Source organism: Quercus lobata, chromosome 8, assembly GCF_001633185.2.
Source record: "Quercus lobata isolate SW786 chromosome 8, ValleyOak3.0 Primary Assembly, whole genome shotgun sequence".
Lineage (NCBI taxonomy): Eukaryota > Viridiplantae > Streptophyta > Magnoliopsida > Fagales > Fagaceae > Quercus > Quercus lobata.
In genome coordinates, this window is record NC_044911.1 from 20,191,810 (window position 1) to 20,217,116 (window position 25,307).

At 33.7% G+C, this 25,307-nt stretch overlaps 2 protein-coding genes across 2 annotated transcripts; one reads left to right on the top strand and one right to left on the bottom strand.

Moving 5' to 3' along the window:
• The first annotated feature begins 9,346 nt into the window (after positions 1-9,346).
• LOC115956566 (probable mediator of RNA polymerase II transcription subunit 26c) lies at positions 9,347-11,699 on the top strand. The gene is made up of 7 exons (XM_031074900.1): positions 9,347-9,417; positions 10,236-10,288; positions 10,409-10,476; positions 10,774-10,807; positions 10,901-11,019; positions 11,306-11,390; positions 11,492-11,699. Exons 1-7 carry the CDS (start codon positions 9,347-9,349, stop codon positions 11,605-11,607), a joined length of 546 nt encoding a protein of 181 aa, XP_030930760.1. The 3' UTR covers positions 11,608-11,699.
• A 4,039-nt stretch (positions 11,700-15,738) lies between these two features.
• On the bottom strand, positions 15,739-18,654 carry LOC115957520 ((-)-germacrene D synthase-like). The gene is made up of 7 exons (XM_031075786.1): positions 18,463-18,654; positions 17,555-17,825; positions 17,031-17,403; positions 16,713-16,931; positions 16,481-16,619; positions 16,142-16,390; positions 15,739-16,032 (listed from the first exon to the last, which is right to left on the bottom strand). The coding sequence occupies exons 1-7, from the start codon at positions 18,583-18,585 to the stop codon at positions 15,739-15,741; spliced, it is 1,668 nt and encodes a 555-aa protein (XP_030931646.1). The 5' UTR covers positions 18,586-18,654.
• Between the last annotated feature and the right edge of the window lie 6,653 nt (positions 18,655-25,307).

Sequence of the window (25,307 nt, forward strand, 5' to 3'; positions counted from 1 at the left end):
ATATGATGAAGCTTTTCATTTGGCTTCTTTACAATTCATAACATTTGATCATTTTGAATCAAAACATCTCATTTTGAGATCGATGCCTTAAATTTGTGATATTTCAATTTGATGAACAAGCCTTTGGCTTTTTGGGCATCATACAATTTCATTTAAGTCGCTTTCCCTTTTTCCTAGTCGAATACTAGTATGTGCGACAGCTTTTGCAGCTCATTATCTCTTTTCATTTTGAGATTTACATTTATTGAGCTCTTTAAGCAATAAAAATAAAAGAGTGGGAAGAGATATAAGCACAAGTCTACGCATGTATCAAAACCAACATGACTATTGACTAATCATTCATGGCAAGCTTGAAGATCGATTTACAACAATCACACAAAGATGTCAAGATTTTTCCCACAAAGATGTAAGTGCAAAAATAACAAGCCAAGCTCGTAAATGCACAAAGCCATTTGTACAAAGGTACAAGGCCAAACTCACATGAGATATGTGCTCAAACATATACGATCAAACTTTTTGAATTTTTCACTTTTTATGTGGTTTTGGATTTTTTACTCACACAGAACTGAAATATAAAAGTAAGATCAAAAACAAAACAATGCATATAAATAAATGCAAGATGCACAAAATGCATGAAGATATGACATTTAATGCATGAAGGGTCCAATAAAGATCGAAAGAATTAGATCAAGGACCAAAAGAGCAAAAGCTCAACCATAGGAACCCTTCCTCATCCAAACGGAACGATTGTTTGGAATGAGTGTCTCATGGGAAGTGAGACGAAGGTGGAAGAATGAGAACCGGAGATGCACATAGTCAAGGAGTTAAGAGCATTAAACATTTTCTTTAACAACATGCTATTTTCACTCAAAACCGATTTACTCTTTTTAGCACAATTTCCAAAAAGCTCAAGTTTTTCTTTTCTTTTGATTCTTTTAAAAGCATAAACTTAGAGTATTGAGGTCTTAGATGACCAAAGGCACCACAATGATGACAAACAATGTGTTTAGGTCCACTAAGCTTTTTGGGAAGGGATCTAGCAACATGGTTTTGTTCCCTCTTCAACTTATGACATTGAGGTCTTATATGACCAATCACACCACAATGGTGGCAAGTTGGAACAAACTTAGATCCATCCAAAGCCTTAGGTTGAGACCTAAACAGAGGCTTTGACTTAATAGTCTTTCTCTCCACATTTTGATTTCTTTTGTGTGGAGGAACGTACACCGATTTATCTTTAGAGGTAAAATACACATTAGGCACAAGATCGGGTACCACAACATGATTGCAACACATATTATCATCCATTTTATCAATGGGTTCAGCAATCAAACACTTGGCATGCATCTTAAGAGATTCATTTTCACATTTTAACTCATCAACAAGTTTGTTAGACAAAACAAGTTTAGCATCCAAGTCCATATTCAAACATTCAAACTCTTTTAGCTTTTCAAGAGAATCTTCAGCAAGTTTTTTATATTTCACAACCAATTTGTTGGATTCATTGAGCTTAGCAATCAAATCATCCTTTTCACAAAATAACTTGCTTAAATTCTTTTGAAACTTCTTAGCATTTTTCTTCAAGAGTTTGTCAACAACACCCATAGATTCAAATAACATGTCATCACACTTATGAGGATTAACACTCATAGAGGCATTTTCACAAACACGTGGCATGTTACATTCATCACCAATCAAATCATGCAAAGAGGCATACAAAGCACAATTCATGGCAAATAAACACAAGGGGTCAAGGATCACACTTAGGTATTTAAATCACAACAAGTGTACCCGCTTTGATACCAAATGAAAGTTCAAAAATGTGTATAAAACACCCTTGAACGTTTAGACCCCCTAATACAAAATAACCAATTCAAGCTTTATGACAAACAACTAGTGTGCGGAAAATGAACATAAGCTATAAACAGAATTGGAAATCAATCTAAGCCAATTATAAATCACATCCACAGCAGAAAATAAAAGGCAAAGATAAAGGGAAGAGAGATGCAAACACAAGGACAACACACGATGTGTTATCGAAGAGGAAACCGAAGCCCTCGGCGTAAAACCTCTCCGCCGCCCTCCAAGCGGTCAATAATCCACTAGAAAATGTAGTTGGGATACATGAACAGCAATAGACCCTCCAAGCCTAATCTACCCGATGTACCTAAGCCCTCCAAGCTTCTTGCTCCAACGAGGTTGCGCCGAACCTTTTTCTTTTCTAGCTTACCGGATTCCGCTACTAGACCGTAGCATCCGCCATCCTTGGCATCTTCCAATGCTTCCCAAAGCTCCAAAAACACTCAACACTCTAAATTGGTGTGGGTAGTGTTTGGATAGAAATCTCCTCTCAATAGGTATGACAATGAGAGAGGGAATGAGAAGAGACTACAAAGGTTTCTCTCTAAGAATGAGTAGCTCTCTCTAATTGGGTGGGTGTTTTGAAGAAACCTCTCTTGGGGTTTTTCTTTCTGAATAGCCACACATATTTTGTGGGAATAAGGGATATTTATACTGGTGTGATAATGGAATGCGAAGAGTCAGTTTTTCCCAAAACAGGGTTGGCTGGCGACTTGACCTCGCGACTTGACTAAGTCGCGAGTTCAAGCCGCGAGCTAACTGAATGGCCAGTCTGGATTTTTGTCCTGTAGTGCTCCAGCTGGCATGACTGTTCAGCTCCCTTGCATGCTCTGCACGTGTGTAACTTTTGGCAGCGTGCAAGCCGCGAGCTTCCCGCGAGATCCAGCCGCGAGTCCCTGCTTCACTGCACCGTCTTGAGCATTTCTTCACACTCTTTCACACACTACCCTTACATGATTCCCACCTAAATATAGGGTTTCTAAGTGCTGTATTACAAGCAAATTTGTCACGGAATAAAGCCAACACATGGTTGATTAAATTCAACCTTACATCGGCCATCAACGAGGCTAATGTGGCCAGTAAGTCAGCGTGTCTATTTTATGCCCGACCGACTAGGGCCACCTTTACCGTTCCGAACTTGTCAATGATTTGCTTTGTTGCATTCAAATAGGCTTTAATTTGAGAATCCCGAGCTTTAAAGCTTCCCTGGATCTAATACACAACCAGTCGAGAATCAAAATAAATCTCCACATCCCATGCGCCCAGGCATAAAACGGTCCTCAATCCGACAAGAAAGGCCCCATACTCAGCCTCGTTATTAGAGGCTTTGAACCCCATCTAAAGGAATGCTCTAGTCATATCCCCTCCGGAGTGATTACAACAATTTCAGCTCTGACTCCCATAACACTCGAAGCACCGTCCACAAACACCTTCCACGGGCGATTCTCTACATTACAGATCATCTTCCTATCGTTCTTAGGGGAGAACTCTGCAAGGACCTGCCCCTTTACTGAGCTTCGCAGCCTGTACCTTATGTCGAAGGAACCTAGCCGAGTCCCCCACTTAGCTATTCAGCCCGTGAAGTCTGATCTTTTTAACAACGACTGTAAAGGATACTCGGTCAAGACGAACACAGTATGAGCCTGAAAATAATGTGGCAGCTTCCTCGTGGCATGCACCAGGGCCAACACCAACTTCTCCAAAGGTAGATATCTTGTCTCGATATCAACCAAAATTTTGCTTATGTAAAACACCGGTTGCTGTATTCCTCGGTCTTTCAGCAGCACAGTACTTACGGCATGATCGGACACCGAGAGGTACATGAATAAATCTTCTCCGGAATCTGGGGCCATTAACATAGGCGCTTGCGTCAGATACTCCTTCAAATCTCGAAAGGCTTTGTCACACTCCTCATCCCACTGAAATCCCTTCCACTTCCTCAGAAGCTGATAGAAACATCTACAGCGATCAGCAAATTTGGAAATGAACCGGTTAAGTGCGGCTAACATCCCGGTCAATACTTGCACTTCTTTGGGATTGCTCGGCGGCCTGAGATTCACAGCTTCAATCTGATCGGGGTTGGCCTCTATTCCTTGATTAGTGATCAGATACCCCAAGAACTTACCAGCCCCCACACTGAAAGTGCACTTTTCAGCATTCAGGCGCAACTTATGTTGCTAGAGCACCTCAAACACTCCTCGAAGATCTTTTACATGCCGTGCTTCCTGTTTACTCTTCACTACCATATCGTCGATGTATACTTCTGTCGTGCACCCAATTTTATCTCGGAACATCCTCGTCATCATCCATTGGTACGTGGCTCCGGCGTTCTTCAACCCAAATGGCATCACGTTATAGTGATAGTTTACATCTGGAGAGATGAATGCTGTCTTTTCCCGGTCCTCGGGTGCCAGGGCAATCTAATGATACCCCTGAAAGGCGCCCAAGAAGCTCATCCTCGGGTGCCCGTATGTGGCATCTACCAATTGATCAATCTATAAGAAAGCTAAAGGACTCTTTGGCATTGAATTGGCTAAAAGATCAAGAAAGACAAGGGATCTAGGTAAGAAAGCATTTATATCTAACTAATAATGACTAGAACAGTGGCACATTTTACCCCAAAAAAAAAAAATCTGACTTCTATGATATATCATATATCATTACTTATACTTATTTTCTTAACATAGCTGAATGGTGGAGTTTGTATGGGAGCTCAACTCCAAATTTGCAACAGTTAGCTATTAGAATCTTGAGCTTGACTTGTAGTGCATGTGGCTGTGAGCGCAATTGGAGTGTGTTTGAGCAGGTGAGTTTCAAAGTATAATAATTAGATTTTATCCTTTGATGAGCTACTTTATTTCATATAAAATTCCAATGGTTTAATTATTCACTATAGTCTAATACTTAGTTTTCATAAATGGTTGTAGATTCACACAAAAAGAAGGAATAGACTGATCTGGTCCTTGTGAAGTAAAATCAAAAGATGAAGGCATGATATGATAAGTGTGATGTTATTGATCCCATCTCCTTACATGATATAGATGAAAGTAATGAATGGTTACTGGGGGAAATGGGTGTTGAACCATCTATGAATGTTGAAGATGAGTTGGTTTTTGATGATGATGATGATGGTTTGACATGGGGTGTAGTGGCAAGAGCTGATGGTGTTGGAGAACCAAGGAAGAATACTAGATTCCAAACAAAATCAAGGGCAAGCTCAAAGGCCTCAACATCACAACCAAATATTGAAGAGGAAGATGTTGATTTTAGAAAGATATAGTTCCATAAATAATTTTCCAAAATGTGTTTAACCCAAAAACAATGTTTATGCAACATGGTTATTTTCCAAAAATCCCGTTAAAAGCTACTTACCTTGGAAGGCCAACCAATTTTCCCTCAACCGAGCATTACAAAATCAACTAATCCTGTCACTAGGTCCATCACCAAGAATATCATAAACTAGAAACACAATGATCAAACCTATCAATAACAAGGTCTTTCACAAATTACCATCACACTTATCTCCATAAATCGTAACGATACCCTAAAATCAAACCAAAGGCCCTAAAGTCTAGCTTTCTCGTCCTAAGACAAGTACCCTTCCCAAGCAGGAACCAAACAAGCATCCAAGAAACTCATAGTGCTAACACAACCAAAACATTTTAAATTCATTACTGCAATAATGTGCATCATAAGATAATATAGCATACTTATGAATCTCTTTGGGTACTAAATAATATATTTAAGCTAAGATAAGATCAACCAAGGTTTGGGATTAATTCCACAATTTCTCAGCGTTTTAGTCTTGCTTTCAGATTTAGTACATAGCAGGGCAACCATTTTGTAAAACTTGTCTGGTCAATGAAAAGTTAACTGATTAATTCAAAACTTTAAGGGAATATCCCCCTATATGTATACAATGTACCACAGAACATTCAGTCCAAAACGATTTTTCTGTAATTTATTAAAAATCATGCATTGCGGCTGACTCAAATCTGTCATGACAGCTTTAGAAAATTGCTATAGTTGTAAGACTAGCCCAAATTATTTGAGAATTTACTCACATTAAAACCACCAGATTTAAAGCATATTAAAAACAAGGAATCAAACCCAAAATCTCATATAAACAACTTATGAAACACTAGGTATGCAAAGGCACATGCTCACACTCCACTTTCAGAAATTCAAAGTTAACACTTCACTCACACTCCCATTTCCCAAAGTCATTTAAATGCAAAGAAACACACTTCCAAAAAATCAACCCCAAACTTCCACAAAATCAACTCATACGATTTGCTCAAGGAACCCAAGTTTTTAACAATGAAGAAACCCCAAATGATCATCATTTTTAATAGCCCTTAACCATTTAACAAATAAATCCACCAAATCAAAAACCCATGTACTCAATCACATGTATACCACTCATGTAGATTAGATTAGAAAGAAATCTTACAAAACCTTGAAAAGCTACCAAACAATTAAGAGTTTTACCTTTAAAGTTTGAGAGAATGGAGTATATGGGGTTTCTAATGGGGTTCTCTGGTGAAATCCTCCAAAAGTGGTGGTGGATGGTTGGTTTGCTGGTGAGGGAGTGAGAGAAATAGAGGCAGCTAGAGCGTGTATGTTTGTGGGCTACGGTGGGTGGGTGAAATAGAAAGATAGAGAAATAGAGAGAAGAGGCATACATATGGTGATAAGAGAAAAGGGGGTGTGTTGATGGGAGCATTGTGGACCACTTGTTCCAAAATATCTTCGGATCAAATTTACAATTTTACCCTTAAAGTTTTTCTCATATTTAAATTGGCCCATTCTAAAATTAACTAAATACTATCACATGCCCAAATATTCAAAACTCCTCCATAAAATAGTTAACCACACTGATTAAAAAATAAAGTCCAAATTAGATATTATTCTCATTGGAAAAATTGCTTTAGAAAATATTTGGGGTGTTACATGTGTAGCCATCTTTGTCCTTGTATACGACATCAATCACATGTGCAAGATTGAGAATTCGCATTAGAATTGGCGCGGGGACAACTGTTGGGCAAAGGCACTCTTTGTTGATGTCCTCCCATGCATCTTTAACTTGTTCTTGAAACTCATTGATTGCTTCTTCTTCTGTACCACCATGTTGTGCCATGTAACATCCCACAGCCAACGCAACATGACCTCTCTTTTGCTCAAACTACAAAAGTATTCAATCGTTATGTTAGAATGACAAAATTTCAAGTAATCGAATTAGACTTTCAATTACAGCTATTATTGTACATAAATAACATATAACACCTTATGTGAGGCTTAGCAATTTTCGTAATACTTAGTAATACAACAATTTTCATAATCAATAAAACTTAGTAATACAAACTAAATCTTTAAAACTAATAGAGCATGGCAGAGCGGGGCTAAAAAGTATAAACTCATCCTCATCCCACTCCAGAGTACGGGAATTTTTTTTTGCCCCATTCCTACCCTATTATCTTTATGGGGTGGGAAAAACCCGCACACGACACAGCAGGATGTAGAGGTCAAGGTGGGCTAGGAAAAAAATTGTCATCTTTATTTGAGAGGAATGTTTGACTGTTGGTTAACATGATGTCCCAATACAGAGGTTAAACATTCCTTTCAAAATCAGCACTAGAGCCTAACACTAATTTTTAATATTCAACTATTTGGCAAGGGGATCATTAGAACTTTTATTGCCATGTCTCTTAGACGATAAAATCAAGGATCTAGTGATGAAAATTTTTGTCACCGTAAACCTTGTTTGTGGGCAATTGTTAATCCACACTTCCACCTCTATGATAAAATGTTGATTGGCAGTTTGACTTTTTGGCTCTAATTTTGAATTTTGAGGATTTTTTCACTTGATTTTCTAATTATTTTGAGAATAGTTACAAGTTTTAAGTCACTTTTTAAACCTTTTAGTAATTGGAAAGATTTTTTTATAAGAAAATTATTATTATCTATATATATATATATATATAAAACTGAAACTTTTGAAGCTCCCACAATTTTCCACGTAAGCATTTAATTTTTTTAATTTAATTTATAAGTTTTGATTTTTTTTTCCAACCCATTTACTCACGTTAGCATTATTAATTTTTTTTTAAAAAATCTCATTATTTCCCCCAGCAAATACGCATTACAAAATCGGTTACTTCTTTAAAACCTAAACCTAAAACCGATACTTCTGCAAAATCTCTCTTCTCTTCTCACACGCTAACATAACCTTCCCCTAAACCAAAAACTCACCCTTTTTCCTTCCCCCAAAATCAAAACCCAAAACTCAGATTCTCCCACCGCCGTCGCCGCCGCCGCCACCACAGATCACCGCCACCACGGATTATGCAACTCATTCTCTACCTGTTATTATTTTCAATTGAAAATCAAACTCCATACCCAATGCCTAGGTACGCTTGCTTTCCTCTTTCTCTTTTCTCTATATTTAAGTTTTTCAATTGAAATCAAACAGAGGAAAGGCAGCCTACTTAATGATGAAAACAGGGGAAATATTTCTATCTTTTTTTTTCTTTTTCTTTTTTTTTTTGGAAATATGATTTAGGTTTTGGTATTGTGGTCTGATTGGTTTTGATTTAGGAAGAACAGATGCTTGACATTGATTTGTAAAGCCTTTGCCTTTTTTAGTTAGGTTTTTTTTGGCAAGGTACCGATGGTTGTTTTTCTTTGATTTGTTAAATTCCTCCGTTTAAATTATTTAACAAATTTACCATCTTTGGCTCATATATTTGTTTCACGTTGACCCATAAAGTTTATTTTAATGCTGAGATTGGTGGAAAGCGCGCTGGTAGTGCTCTATTCCATTACATTTCTTTTTTGTAAAAGAAAGAGACTTGCTTTGTTGGAAAAAAAAATGGGTATTTTACTTTGATATTGTAGAAGTATTTTGCCAATTCCATGTTGGAATTGGCTGTGAGTAATGGGTGTCAAAAGTTGTGAAATTTAAGGATATAGTGTTGTTAGAGGAACTATGATCATGGTTAATATGATACTCTTTAAATCTTTATGATCTGTCATCTTTCAGGTCGAATTGTGATGGGTCTTTTATTTGTTTTGAAAACAATGGATTAGATGATAGATACAATACATCATCCTTTCAAACTTAATACATTATATGATTATTGACTTTTGCACCCTTCATTTTGAATTGCAAATGCCTAAAAGAGGTATTGTATCATGTTTGAAATTTCACCTCAGTATCAGAGGATGCAGCTAACCAGTGCTTTTGATTTATAATTAGTTTCTAGAAGGCTTTTCTGTTACTTCTTCGTTTACTGCATTTCCAAAAGGGTTGTTTATTCAATTTGAAAGAAATTTTTTTCTTTTTTGGTTGTTTAATTGTTTTGATAATTATTGAATTTTTTTTTTGGTGTTCTTAGGTACCCAAAACAATTTGATTTGACTATTATTGGGTTAGCCTCGAAATCAGACTCATGATTTGAGTTTTTCTCAAAGATGGTGCTTAGTGATGGTGGTACACACTGAGCTGAAACGTAATAAATTCGATTGTGCCTCTTATTGCAACTATCGTTGCCCCTGGTGAGTGAGTGTCTGAGTCTAAATTTCCAAATGTGGTGAGTGAGTGTCTGTTTTGCTATATTGGTAGTTCTATCAATAATAAGTTGTGCAATGTGATATTGGCATCACTATTTTTTACTTTTTTTGGTACCCTTGCAACTTCTAGAAACATACAAATATATATGCATTATTTAATCACACATCCCTACATTGTGCAATGCTTGAATGAATTTTTTAGAAGTTTTCTACTTTTATTTGTTATTGGCCAGAATTTGGGACTTTTTAAAAATAAATGGCAAATATAGTAGGCACCCCCAAGGTTTTTTCCCTTTTAACTCACACCCTTTTAATTTTCATTATTAAATACCCATCTTTTTACATATTATCTGCATCCTTATTTATATTTATTTATTTAGGGTTGTTTTTTAGTTTGGAAGACCACACAAATTTTTACTTTTTTTTCCCCTTTTGGATTATTTTTTTGTTTGGAAGACTGCACAAATTTTGACAACACTACCAAGCCACAAAGCCTTTGTAAATTGCACTCACGCATGCCTTTAGTTTTGGTTTGGCATAAACTTGAAACAAATGCCATAAATATCTAGATTTGTGGTTTTAGTATTCTTAATGTTTGAATAAAACCATATAGTACAATTTAAACATGTTTCACATAAGCTTTTAAGGTCTCAAGTCATGTTGTATTTATATATGGCAAAAGATAATATCATTTTCCACCTTAGCATAATTTGTACTGGTATACTTTTTAAGTCATTGGATAATGAGATGTGAAGAATAAAGGGGTTTTTGCTGAATTCGTTTATTTTTGTTTGTGTTGTTAGGAAGTGGAAGGATATTATGGATGAATGGGTGAAGTTGAATCAACCTGGGGAACACATCCTCTGCTTTAATGGGTAACACTGTTTGTACTATTTGGAATGAATTTAATTTCAGTTTCTCTTTTGAGTAAGTAACTGAGTGCAGATTGCATTATAGAAAGTAAGTTAAAATTGGTAATTGTTGTTGTTGGCAACTGATGGAGACTCACCTCAACAGAAAGTTACTCAAAATGGTTATCACCAGGTTGAAGAAATCTTTTATTTTTTGTAGGAACAGTTTGTTTAGGTGTTTTACAGTTTCCCAGTTAAATTCAAGCACTTGCTGCATTTGTCATTACAGTTCAAACATTGTTATATTTTGAAGGACAATTAATTGGGGAATGTAATGTATAGCATCTCAGGAACTGTATTTAAGTTTTGTTCTTCTTTTTTTTTTTTTTTGTGATTTTCAAGCCAACTAATTTGCTTTGTCTGGGAGAGAAAAAAAGGGTTGGAAAATGGGTTTTAATTTAGAGGTTTCTAATATTCTGTTCTTTTGTAGGTTCCTGATTTTGCTTACTCTCCAAATCCACACAGTGAGTAGTAGAATCAGATTCCAAGTTCAACTTTTGAGCTTTTTGTGAGTGTGTTTTTGTTTGGAGTTTGAATGATCCAACTTTCTTGCACAGATGGGAGTTCTAGGTCAGATAAGAATAATTCAAAATCAGAGCCAAAGCTGAAAGTTATTCCTCTGAAAGAAGCTTCTCCTTCTAGAGCAACACCTGTATCTACCTCGGCACATCAAAATGTATGAATACCAAATTAAGAGTCTCTAGCTCCAATGTTTGGTTGATTATCATTTGGAGTAAGAAAATTAGTTTTTGAAGGAATTGTTTCCAAAATATGAGAAACTAAACTCAATTACATCAAATAGTTAAGTTTAGCTCAATTGAATGGGAGGTGTAAGTTTTCCCATGATGCTCCCTAATATTATGTAGTTTGAGATATTTTTAATTTCTTGCCAACCAAACGGATTGTGAATGTTATTTAACTGAATTTGAATCACTTCATTGGGATTTTGCAAAGACAAATAGAATAACAAAAAAAAGGATGTTGACTTTGAAAAACTGGCTTCAGCAAGAAAAAGGCTTCAAGAGAATTACAAAGAAGCTGAAAATGGTTCATTTATTTTCTTTTCTACTTCTACTGTAATTTTACTAGATTCATCAATTTGGCTTATGCTAAAGTTGTTTGTGTTTGTGTGTTTTACTTTGGTGAAGCCAAAAGGCAAAGAACAATTCAGGTTATGGACATCCATGAGATCCCAAAACCCAAGAATGTCTTTGGAAAGAACAAAGGTGGTAGTGGTGGCAGTTCACATGGGAGGCACTGGTGACTGAATACGGCAAATCATACATACTAAAGGGTACATGAGGGAGGCTGGAAAGGCCAAAACCGGTTGTGCCTCTTACATTGTTTTTTGGAGTTAAGAAAAAAAAAATAACACTTTTTTTTTGTTATTTTACTTAATAACAAAAATTAAAATGACTTATTTTGGAATAGTGATTTCAAAGTGTTAAAAAGTTTGAGATTTTTAGTAGCGGGAAACTCTAGCGAGGCACATATACTCACAACAATCTTTAGTGTCAATTTGTTATTGGTGCACCAAATTCACATTTTCACATTTTCACCAAGTACAAGAGGTGGTCTCTTGTGTTAGTTTTGAAATCCAATGGAATACTTATTTTCATGAAGATTATAGACATATTGAACTTTTTAAATAATTCAATAGTTGGGGTGGGGTTATTATGAAATTTATTGACATTAAGAGTGTTTGGTTTTACATTGTAAATCTTTGATGAATTGGTATAATTTGGTTTTATACTTGATACTAATTTGGCAAAAAATTAAGTAGCTTGAAGAAGTTGAGAAAGAGAAGAGCCTAGGAAAGGGAGGAAATAGATTCTTGAAAAGCATTGGATAAAGCTTGAAGATGTAAGCACAATTGTATATTTATTCTATTTACTGGTTCTTTTGTAATACTTATTAAACCAAATGTAAAAGCACATTATGATTATTGTAATTTATTACTTCATAATATTTGTATTTATCTCATTTTTAATGATTTTATGTGTAATATTTTGATAGTTTCATCATAATTACATGATTCATCTTATATTAGAGTCAATTTAGCTTTCAATAATTGAAATTAGAGAAATGTTTAAACCTGAACATGTTAACATTTGATTTAAAATAATCTTGTGCATCGCACAGGTTAGCGACTAGTTATTATTATTATTATTTTGATAATTACATTCTCCCCTCCTTTGAGGTTTGGGAGAATGACATTCCACCCTAAACTTAAAGAGAAAAAACACATCACTCCCTTGAGGTTTGAAGAAATTACCAAACCCTTCCCCCCCCCCCCCCGAATTTTGTATTAATAATGAAATATTAATTTTTTATAAAAATCTCTTTACAAAAGTTTAACCATGGTTGGTAAAAAAAAACTGATCAATTTAGAATAAAAATGCAAAATTTGTCAAGCACTAAAATTTCAATGGCAAATCTCTCCATAACCCATTGAAAAAGAAAAAAGAAGAAGTAAAATTCACACTTAATACTTTAAAATACACTTTAATTAAAATTTTAATTATTAAACAACAAAATTTTGGAAATCTACCCTTAAGCAAAGGGCAAGTTAGTACATAACATTTTTAATATTAATTGAACAAAGTTTGGTCAATTGGATGTCAATGGGGGAAAGTGTTTTTCCTTCAAGTTTGGGGCGAAGTGCCATTTCCCCAAACCTTAAGGGAGGGGAGTGTAATTATCCCTTTTTTTTTTTTTTTTTTGAAGATAGTTTCAACTTATGGCATCTGCTTCTGATAATAGCTCTTTAATATCAGATCAAGTCATCAATCGATTTTTGGTATAGGCGGGGATTGAATACCAATTGGTTTTTAGTAATTGGATTTAATCATAGGATATTTAGGGTAATTAAATTCAAATTAATCATCTCTCTTACAATATGGCTAATAAAAATTCAAAAATCATAATTATCTCTTAGAATTTATCCAATACTTTTGATCACATTTCTGTCCTAAAATTTAAACCAATGAGATTTTATAATGGAATTAATTTTAATTAATCCAATAATGGTCCAATTAAAAGAAATTTATCATAATAGAATGGTTTAAGTTTTAATTTGCAAGAATGTAAATTAAACATTAAGTCATAATGTGGTTGATCTTTTGATTGGTTGTTTAAATAGTTGCACCCATTAGATCATTTTGATCATTGTGAAGTCTGATATACTTTGGAATTGATTTTATAATCATTTTCAAATAATGTTTTACTATTTCGTGATGTAGAATTACATTTTTGTCGCAACACCCATTGCCATTTGGCGGATATATTAGAGGGAAAAATTTAGATACAGTATCTTAGATACTATTCCTTAGGTTCCCCCTCCTAAATTTTAGATCAATAAGCGTACTGATAAGCCAAAAACGAATTGATCCCTTGTGATAAATTAACTAATTAATTTAGCCAAGTGAATTAATTAGGCCAATTAACATGCAAACACGTGGTAGCACAAACAAATCACCAAATAACTAAATATGCAGCGGAAAATAAATGACACGGTGATTTGTTTACGAATGGGGAAAACCTAACGGCAAAAACCCCACCGGGTGATTTTCAGGTCACCACTCCCAAAATTCCACTATTATCACAACAAGCGGTTATAAGTAAAGGAATTCCAATAACTTATACCAACCTACAGTTGAACCCTTACCCCAATACCCAATTGGACTTATTCTGTAGTGACAATTTCCCTTTTCGATGCACGACTCCCAAGTACGTGACTAACCAATGCGCGAATCCCAGTACGCGACTTCAATCACTAACTAAAGAAGGTTGTTGGCTGCAAAGTTCTTCAGTTCATCCCAACGATAAAGATCAAGAAGATGTTTAGTCACAAAACCCTACGGTGCACATACATAGCAACTTCTTCACAAGAATGATGAACTAGGGCAAAACTTTGTCTCCGGTTACAAATTGCTTGAACAAAATTTGCTCAACACTTGTGCAACTTGCATACACTTTGACGGCCCTTAAAATAATCCTTTTATATGTCTAGGGTTAGAAGAAAAGAAGGCCCAAACACATAATCACAAATTAGAGTCAAAACAGAACTGAAATTATATTTTTCATAAAGCTCGATAGACAGTTGTCTGTCAAGGTGCTATCGAGCAGCTGTCGAGCCACGGGGCTGGAACAGCTTCTTAAGCTCGATGGATAGCTAGCTGTCGGGCTTTAATGAACAACACTTCTTTAGCTTGAATCTTGGACAGACTTGCATGTCTTTAACACTTGATCTTGAAACACAGTTTCTTGAAGTATTAAACACATCCTAGATCTACCCAAATACAAGTAAAGTGCATTTTGTCAAAGAATAAGCCAATTACATAAAATAGTGACATATGTTCCTAACAAGTAAATCACATATGTCCTAACACGTACGTTAAAAGGCTCCGTCTCTTTCTGTTTCTGCTCTTTCTCTTTTCCCTGGCATGCGAGAAACTTGGCTTCTTCTGTTCAGATCTCTCCAAATACCAAATATGAGAAGGCTTTGCAAGTTAGGTTTTTTCAAATAATATTTCTTTGGTTTTTTTTTTTTCCTTTGCTTCTTCTTCAAAATCCTCTCCCCTCTCTAAAATATTTTCCCTCTAATTGTTGTTCCTTTCTATTTCTTTTTCCTTAGATCTTTGGCTTTTAGTTTTAACGTCCATTTGGTGAGTTGTTTATATATATAGATATCTAAAATTTAAGAGAGGAATCTAAAGAACAGTACCTTAGATACTATATCTAAGTTTTGCTCTATATCAAATTACCACAAAGATGAAAACATAACTTCTTAAAATATATTACATAAATTAGTTGACCAAAAATGATAACCCCGCTAAATTAGCTTCTTTTGATACTAAGATTAGTGTATGTAAACTTTTTTTTTTTAATTTTTTTTTTAATTTTGTAAAATCATAGATGCAATTGGAGATTCAAATCTTAGACTTCTTTGAAAAATGTACGGAGAAATGAAACATTTAATCATTCACAGCATAATTTGTCTACCTCATTTACTGAATTTTTTTTTTTTTTTTGAGAAATAATTACAACATGTTGCTAATCTCACAACTCGAACCATTTCCCTCCAAGACCCCCAAGCACTTTGTACATGGGGAGGTGCCAATTCAGCTACAATTTTTTTAATTTATTGAATGTTATTCCTTATTAAGAGGGACAATGTGGTTTACATTATAATAAAACCACCTCAATAATAAATAAAAATCTTATCACTCACTTCTATTTTATGTTGCATCCACAATTTTATTTCATGTGTGCTATTTTATTCAATTTAATTTTTTTTTTTTTTTTTAAAAAAAAAGACTTGTGACATACTATAATTGGTAGAGCATAAAGTAGGACACTCCAAGTGGAATTGAGGAATTTCATTCCTCAACACTCATATTGATACTGGATCTATTACCACTGATGCGACATTATCTTTCATCTCTTTTCCAACATGGGTGTAGCCATCACGCTCCTTGTATAGGACATCTATTACTCGTGCAAGATTAAGAGCAGGCATAAGGAGAGGCATGGGAACGTCAGTAGGCCTCATTAACTCCTCATTAATATCTTTCCATGCATTAGAGACTTGCTTGTTGAATTCTTCATTGACCACTTGTTCAGTAACACCATATTGCTTCATGTAGCATTCAATTGCTGAGGCAGCATGCCCTCGCTCTTGTTCAAACTACATACACAATTTTCCAAAAGGTAAACATAAATTTGTCAATATGAAACATGTATTTGTCACACCTTAGAGAGATTGGAAGGATTGTAAGATTTTTTTGGTTGTATACCTTGTGTGATCTCATGTCATCCACCAGCCTACAAATTACTGATGAAGCAGTAATAATCTTGGGATTTCTAAAGCTCCAATCAAATGCCTCTTTTGTAACGATGTCACCCATGCCAAGGAAAGACACGGTTGTAAGCATAGGGTAACCACTGGTTCTTAGAGCAAGATTCATATACTCTTCCATTGTTGGTATGTAATTTTGATGGAACCATTTGGCTTCATCAAAGTAGGCTCGGACCAAAAGTTTCATCTAAAATGACATACATTAAACAACATTCATGAAAAAATTCATACATAGGAAGCATTAAAAAATTGGAGGGAATGAAAATTTGAGTCGTACTGCATCTTTTGCGTAGCTAACACGGTATGATCTTCCTTGCTTGGACATCTCTTCCTCAACTGCTTCAAAAACATCAAGTAGTGCACGATAGCAAATTTTCATGTAATCTAGAAGTTGGTCTATGTTGCTAATATCCCACCTAAAAATATCATGTATCAAGTTCCAATTGAAGTTAGATTGACGTTATATATATCACGGTCTAAACATATACTAGTTAATTCTATCGATAAACCTCTCAATTGCTTCAGTGAAGGGCTCAAGTTCTTCAAGTGTTCCATATACATCATATATATCATCTATAATGGATGTCATGGCAATAACTTTGGTCAGTATTTTTCTAGCAAGTGAGTATTGGGGCTCAAAGTAGACGGCCACTATCCAAAAGTAACCCTCAACAACTCTGTCTCTTGCAAAAGGTAGCTTCTTCGCAAAATCTAAATCTTTCCACCACCTAGAATTCAAATAGGTTAATTAATATTGATTGGCTGTAAATAACCAAAAATATATATGTACTTATGTCATTTTGGTGTATAGTTTTAGAACTAAGTACCTAGTAATATAGCTAAGTTCCTCTTTGTGCAATGACTGCACCATGTCAAAATCTAATTTTGCAAGCATGAGAAAAACTTTGTTATGTGAAGCATCCTGTTCATAGATAGAAATGTATCGCCGAGCCTCTAGCCGTGGTATGCCCTTGTGCAAGGGCTGCTTTAGGGCACGAGTTACTTGTTCTGCCAACGGATTGCATATTGCAGATACTGTGGATTTGAGGTGAGTGGTGGTGAACTCAAGGGCCTCATCAAGGCTTCCTTCTCCATGCACCCTCAAATGTGTAGCTTCATAAAAGGCCAGCATGCCTTTAACGTTACTGGCTAGGCTTTCCTTGAATTGACCATCTTTGACTTTGAACTTGTTAAAAGCATCTGTTTAAAAACCGAAAGTACGACACTAAAGAATCAAAACATGCATTATAGTTTATGTGGACGCTATTACATGTATAAAGCATCTCTTTGCTAATGTTAGGCATATCTGCCAAAAAAAAACAAAAAACAAAAAATCCCACTTAGGGCTCACCACATGAAACATTAAATCCTTGTTGACGTAGTAGTCGAAAACAAAGGGCAACATTGTAGATATCATCATCTTCAACATTATTACTGTCATTATAGGTAGCATATATATGTTCTAGAGCTTCTTCGATTTCTCTTTCAAAGTGGTAAGCCACGCCTAGGCGCTGGAGTGCATCAATTAAGTCTTGTGAAAGATGAATAGCAGAGGCTAAGAGCTCATTTCTTACCTTTTCTTTCAGCTCTTCGACTTCACGTACTTTACGGGCATGGATCTCCTACACCAACAAATTATGTAAGTTAATAATCATATACTATGGATCATGGACATGGACCTTGACACTGAGGGTGTGTTTTGTTTTGAGGTGAAATAGGGTGGATGAAAAACTTTGGAGAGAAAATGGATTTGTACATGTGTTGTTTGGTTGGGAGGGGGGAAAGAAAATTTTTATGTGGGGCCCATTCATTTTCCACCCAAACCCACACAAAACTTGAAAAATGTTGATTGCTAAAAGACAAAAACACCCTGCACGTTCAAGCAATGGCTTCTTCATCAAATTGTAACACAAATTGAAGTCATACAAGGGCAAATCATGCGATAGTATAGTTTCTTAATTAATTTAAGATTTTATAAAATTATTTTAGCCTACCTCACAAATAGGTAGGTTTCCATGCATAACACGGGTTAACGACTAGTTTAATAAAAAAAAAAAAATCTTTCTACAAAATGAGAACACACAAGCAGAAGTGTCTCTAGTGTATTTGATACGTGTTGGACATGAACACGCTGAGGAAAATGAGAATATTTACCTTGTCCTTGGAAGCGCAAATGAGAAAAAAAAAAAAAAAATTATCTTTACAAATTTTATTACATAATTTTTACACACTAGCGAGACAAATAATCATATATATTACCTTGTCCTTGGAAGTGTAATTGATGAAACGGTCTCCCCAAATGCTCGGATGAAAATTTGCTGTTCGGCGAATAACATCTGGTTTGCCATTTTGGGGTGTGGCCCCTGAGACTTGCATGGACATATTTTTCCTAGTTCAACAACAACTTTAAGTTTTGAATGGTATGGGATCTGTTATTTATGAAATTCTTGTCTCATGAGCACTGGTATATATAAGCACTGGAAGGAGGATATTTTTGATATGCAGCGAATAAGGATCTAATTTTTAATATGCATCTACAGTGGAAATTTGGTGAGGCAATTTTTAATATGCATCTACAGTGGCTGTGAAGTCATGTTGCATGGGAGATTGATCTATTCTCAAAATGTGTGGCTAACGCCGCCCATGTGGGAGACTACCTATTCTCTCTAGATTCTCTACAGAAAGAGACCTTCCAGTTATCTTATTCATATTAGACACGTGCAAGGTCGGTGAGTGAGCTTCATGGAAAGATCGATGTATAATTTTATTGATTAGAATAATCAGTAAAAAGTATAATTTTTTGATGCACAATTAAGAATGATGAAACATATGTCATTAGAATTATCATTTAAGTATAATGTTTTCATGCACACTTTATGTATGATGAAACATGTCATTAGAATAACCATTTGAGTATTACTTTTTGGCTAACAGCTAAATATGTTGAATCGTGCATATGTCTCAATTGAATAGAGATAATGGACATTGCACATAAAGTCTACTTATGGAGACGCTGGGGAGGGTGGGAGCCGTATCGATATGACCCAAAGAAAAGTCTACTTATTCCAAAGATAAATAAGTCTACTCATTTTTTTTTCCTACTTTGAAGAGTCTATTTATCCTAAAAATAAATTATTAATTTCCTTTTACCTAATTACGAGCTATCCCTCTCTCTTCCATGAAAGGGGAAATTTTATATCCCTTGTATTCAAATATAATCAAAAGTTAAGGAAAAAAAAATATAATCAAAAGTTTAGATATTTAAAAACAGTAAAAAATTATCTCATAAAATAATTATTAAATTATCTCATAAAATACTTATTAACATCTTATAGAAATAAGACTTTGTTAATGTTTAATTTACTTCAATCTTTCTAAATTAATTTTAGAAAAAATGTTTAAAAGAGAAAATTGATAATCTCAAAATCTAAAGTTTTCACTCATGTTGTAGATGCATGTTTATATGTGTACGTGTCCCTTTTGAACAATTTTTATTTTTATTTTGTTCTACACTGGGTAATCCTTACTTCTATTTATATAAGAGAACTAGAGTAATCTAATTTAAGTGACATGGTATGCATAAGGAAAGGTTTACCTTCAAACTAGTTTGTAAGAAATTTTTTTAAACTCACCATTTGACAATTAATAAGATCATTCATGTATACTTTTAGTTACATAACTAATTTAATGATTTATGTCTCTATTTAAATAATGTACATTGATTGTTTTATGAGTCATCATGTAGTGAGTTAGTGAAAGTTTCTCCAAGCTGTCTTGGAAGAAAAAAAATTCTGTGTAATTTTTTTTTTAAAATCATATATAATATATATTTACATATCTGTTTATTCGGAAAAAAGAAGAAGATAAAATTGTTACTTGATTCAATAAAAGTATGTGGTATTACCAAGAGGCTTATACCTCAATTGGTTAGCATTTTTTAATGTTTTCAATGAAGATATTCAGAGTTTTAATCTCTCCTTTCATAACTATCGAATTATAAAATATAAAATAAAAGTAGTAGTATTGGTTATTTAGTTCGATTGCTTACTAGTCAATTGCTAATTGAAAACAATTTTGTATTAGCTACGATTTTAGATACATTTTTTCCCCATTTAGACAGTAAATTTAGTATTCAAAACTGTTTATAATTTTTGGAGTAAAATCAAATTAGAAGAAATTCTATAAATGTACTAAATTATAAACAAATTGAAAGATTCAATGGTGTAGAGAACTTTCGATCATCACTGCGCATGCCTTGTAACTTAAAGTAGGTTTAAATATGTGAATTGGAGGTGCTAAATATAATCCTGGAATGATGAAGACATGATGTAGCTCTTGGATTGCAATGGAGTTGGTGCTAGGAAATGTCTGGAAAAAATGGGCTTTTGCCCTTTTTTTGCAAATTAATTAACCTTTTACCCTTCTTCCCAAACTAAATAGGGAAATACCACCTCTTTTGAAAATCGAGTTAAAAAAAAAAATAAATAATTCTGGAGCCCTATAGTGACGTTTTAAAGGACCTATAGTGACATTTTAAGAACCTATAGTAACGTTTTATAACTTGATATCCATGAAATCGAGTTATAGGCAATTTTATTGCCTATAACTCAATTTCATGGATATCAAGTTACAAAACGCCACTATAGGTCCTTATAAACGTCACTATAGGTCCTTGAAAACGTCACTATAGGGCTTAAATCGATTTTCAAAAACTCGATTTTCAAAAGATGAGTATTTTCCTATTTAGTTTTGGAAGAAGGGAAAAAGGTTAATTAATTTGCCCAAAAAGGGTAGAAGCCCATTTTGTCCATATATATATATATATATATATATGCATGCCTGCATGAGGGATGAAGCTTTCTATGACATAATAAACTCGTGCATGAGGCCACTTTCTGTGAATGGTGCTAGGTATTCTTCAGGTGAAAACAAGATTGTCAAACCTTTATCTACTTCCGCAGCAAAATATGAATCTATAAATAGACCAGTCCTTTATTTTGGCTCCTTTTCTATACTATTCTCTTATTGTATATACCTCTTACTAATAAATCTACCACTTTCTTTTTCGAAATAAGAAAAACGAGGCTAATCAAAATTACACTTGACACAACATAAAAAATGAAAGCTCGAAATTATGTGAAAACACAAGAGTTATTTGGACCTCCAAATTAAACTAAGTGCAGAATAGAGTAAATGCGAGCGAACAAACAATATAACTACTATAAGCCATATTCATCAAATCATAGCAGTAAAATGAAAGTTAAAAGAGTAGGGAAGAAGAATGCAAATACAAGATAACACGCCGATGTGTTATTGAAGAGAAAACCGAAGAACTCGACGAAAAACCTCTCTACCGCCCAACGGTAAATCGATCCACTGGAAAATAAGTTGGAGTACACGAATAACAAAAGACCCTCCAAGCCTAGTCTACCTCATGTATTTGAGCTCTCCAAGCTCCTGCTACCAACTGACTTAACGAAACTTTGTATTCTCTACTTCTCTGGATCATGCAATACGCCCGATTGCATCCTTATTATTGACCAAGCTTATTTTTTTCTGTTGTCGTTTATTTTGTAGTCAAACTGCTAACATGTGCATTAATTATCTACCCGGGTATTCCGTTCCATTACGTGAACTGTGCAGAAGTCTCACCACGTGAGTTCTCTGATATTTATATCACGCCTTTAACAAGATTTTCGTTCCAAAAGGACAAATAGTTCTTGTGCTTAAATCTTCCAGAATAGACAATAAGAAAATTTGGGAAATTGCTAGAGTCCATCTTGATGATTCTTGACCCATTCAACATTATGATTCTCTGCACCGAATCGAGGAATATTAAACGCTTTATCTAAAACTGATCAATCCACATTATTTCAGTGCATCTGCATCAGTGCGTATGTAAGACAGCCATGCATGCATGCGAGGAAGCTTTTCGCTTATATAAGCCTCTAGATGCTACTCTTCTCTACGTTTATTATTCTTGTTGAAACTTTTTTTTTTTCAAGATAGTTACAACTCCTAATTCCGCTTCTGCAGTTCAAACTTTTTTCCCTCTTGGCTATTCATGTTAAAACATAAAAGTTCATTATTGGGTGACTCAGTGACTATGAATTTGATTAGTTAAGTAAACATTAGTGTATTATTTATGTATGGGTAAGTGTAGCCATGTTGGTCAATAATTAATATAGATCTAATAGGTTGAGTTTTGTATTTTGATTTTAAAATATTTTTATAAAAACAATGACAAATAGATAATGACAATTGCATAAACAAAATATTATACAAATTTAATAAAATAAAATGGCCACACATACTTATATTGACAATGAATAATAAAATATAATGTAACGATTTTAAAATATAAAAACTTGTTAAAAAAATGGTAAAATTTCATTTATTTATTATTATTTTTTAACTCAGAATATTCAAGTTCTTTTTTTATTAAATTTTGTTTAGTATAGAAAAATTATAGAGCCGCTAAGGGAAATAGTGGCCGATTGGATATGTTTGAAAAAGTAGCATTCATAGATCATAGTAAATACTTGCATAAAAAAAATAAAAATAAAAGCATAACATATTTTATACCATTACATTTATACAATTATATTGCCGATGCATAGACGGATCTCTACTCTAGTCACTACGAACAGGTCCTTAGTCTTGTTATACATTTAAGGTGTAGACAAGAGTGGTTGTAAAAATTCTATCGACCGTAATTAAGGGACCTACATTGGTCTTCAAAATTGTCAACTGTTTGAAATCTATAATTTTTTGCTACTCTATATTTTAATTTTTGCAAAAATACAGTACAAAGAGCATTTTGCATTCTCAAGGGCTTAGCATCAACAAATGTATATAAACGCTATTACTATTAAAAAAGTTTTTTAAAATTTCTTTTTAAATTTTTTTTTTTGTTTGTTTTAAAGTTGGTTAACAAGTGCTCTTAGGGTATTTATTTAATTTTCTATTTTAGGAAAGATCTAATATCATTTTTATGGAAAATTTATAAAATTGTCAAAAAAAAATTAGTTACTTCTCTTTTTTCTTATTAAAAGTTTCTAAAAGTATTTTCTAAACCAATACTCTTAGGATATCCATTAACATTTTCCTTGTTTTAATTCAAACTTTAATATTGTGTGGGCAGGTCCCTTGTTTTTATTTTAGTGCTTCTCTTAATTCAACCCACACCAAGTGATACTTTTGTTGCTTTTTTCCATGTCTATTTAGAAATTCGATTAATCTGTTATATGTACGAGTGTTATCTTAATTTAATAAAATTTATTATAATTTACATTTTATTAAAATTAATTTTTTGAGTGTTTTGTAGAGCGATCATATTATTTTGTAAAGTTGCAATTATCTATAAAAAAATATTATTTTGTAAAGTTACAATTGTGCTTTTGATAAATCTGGTTTTAGTATTCTATTCTTCAAATTTTATTTTATTCTAGTTCATTTTTAATTTTTCTATTATAGATCAAGTTTTATTTATTCTTAAATATTTTTTAATTTTAAATGTTTAGTAGAAAATTTAAGTGAAATTAGTCATATTATCAATTGGAAATAAAATGTTAATGGAACTTGAATGTAAAAACTTATTTAGTAATTTTCTATCTCAAAGAGCAAGAAAAATATATTTCAAATAAAAAAAAATTAAAAGTGAAATAAATATTTTTTAATTAATATTTATATGATGGAAAATGCCCTATCTAAAGTTTTCGCAAATTCATTACGTCAGCTCCGCTACTAACTCAATAAGTTTCTTATAGTGTTTTCAATAGAGAAATATAGGGGACAAAATGGGCTTCTGCACTTTTTAGGCAAATTAATTAGCCTTTTGCCCTTCTTTCCAAACTAAATAGGGAAATGTCCCTCTTTTGAAAATCGAGTTTCTCAAAATCGAGTTTAAAAAAAAAAAATTCTGAAGTCCTATAGTGACGTTTTTAAGGACCTATAGTGACATTTTAAGAACCTATAGTAACGTTTTATAACTTGATATCCATGAAATTGAGTTATAGGCAATTTTATTACCTATAACTCGATTTCATGGATATCAAGTTACAAAACGCCACTATAGGTCTTTATAAACGTCACTATAGGTCCTTGAAAACGTCACTATAGAGCTTAAATCGATTTTGAAAAACTCGATTTTCAAAAGAGGGGTATTTCCCTATTTAGTTTGGGAAGAAGGGAAAAAGACTAATTAATTTGCCCGAAAAGGGCAGAAACCCATTTTGTCCGAAATATAGGTTCAAATTTCTAACTCCCAACCATCATTGTATATCCCAAAAAAGAAAAAGAAAAAAGAAATGGAAGCACCGATAAGCTTCCATAGAACTAGGGGCCTCTATTTAGGTTGAAAATTGTAGACATTAAGGTTGTTGCCCAAGCCTACATTTTATTAATATTTTGGTTTTTTGTTACCCAAAAAAAAAATTCTCTTTATGGAAAAATTTTCAGGAATTGCAAGTTGAAGATGGAATTTAATTAGAATTGCAAGTTGAAGATTTTTACTAAAGTGACATTGAGGTGCCAGGCGAATTTGGATTTTGAAGAGCAATTACATAGCTATTTCGCCAGACACTTTGAAGATATTGTCTCAAGCGAAACTTTCAGAACTTAAGAGAAATTCAGTTGATTTTTATTTGGGAGAATAAAGCCATCACTTTCTACAACAACCACAGAGTTGTGTGAGTTGATTGGTAATTAGGAACCATTAGAGCCACCAAATATCCAGCCTTGGTGATTTGAAGTTGCAATTGGAGCCAAAATATACAAGGATGGAACTAGGATCAAAATTTAGGAGGGGCCAAAACCTCAATAAAAAAAAATTCTTTAAAATACAAATTAGCATATATTTAATGTTAAGAAAATATCAACAAAAGAGAGGAGAAACAAAATAACCGTTTATTAATACATTTTAAATTAATAATTTAAAAATAGAATTCAACATTCTTTTAAATAACAAAAATCATCTATAGTTGATTTTGTGCTAAACTTTGCAACAATCTCCCTTTCAATTCTAATTTTCTTTAGATTAATGATACATGAATTTATAAAATTTATATAATAAAATTTGTAATACTAATGACTGTACACCACAC

Excerpts from the sequence above, each read along its gene's own strand:
- LOC115956566 (XM_031074900.1), top strand. The coding sequence starts at position 9,347 with ATGGTGGTACACACTGAGCTGAAACGTAATAAATTCGATTGTGCCTCT. Across the intron at positions 10,477-10,773 it reads CTCAAAATGGTTATCACCAG|GTTCCTGATTTTGCTTACTC; the intron begins GTTGAAGAAATC and ends GTTCTTTTGTAG. Across the intron at positions 11,020-11,305 it reads CTACCTCGGCACATCAAAAT|AATAACAAAAAAAAGGATGT; the intron begins GTATGAATACCA and ends AAAGACAAATAG.
- LOC115957520 (XM_031075786.1), bottom strand. The coding sequence starts at position 18,585 with ATGTCCATGCAAGTCTCAGGGGCCACACCCCAAAATGGCAAACCAGAT. Across the intron at positions 17,826-18,462 it reads ATTACACTTCCAAGGACAAG|GAGATCCATGCCCGTAAAGT; the intron begins GTAATATATATG and ends TTGTTGGTGTAG. Across the intron at positions 17,404-17,554 it reads AGGATTTAATGTTTCATGTG|ATGCTTTTAACAAGTTCAAA; the intron begins GTGAGCCCTAAG and ends GTTTTTAAACAG.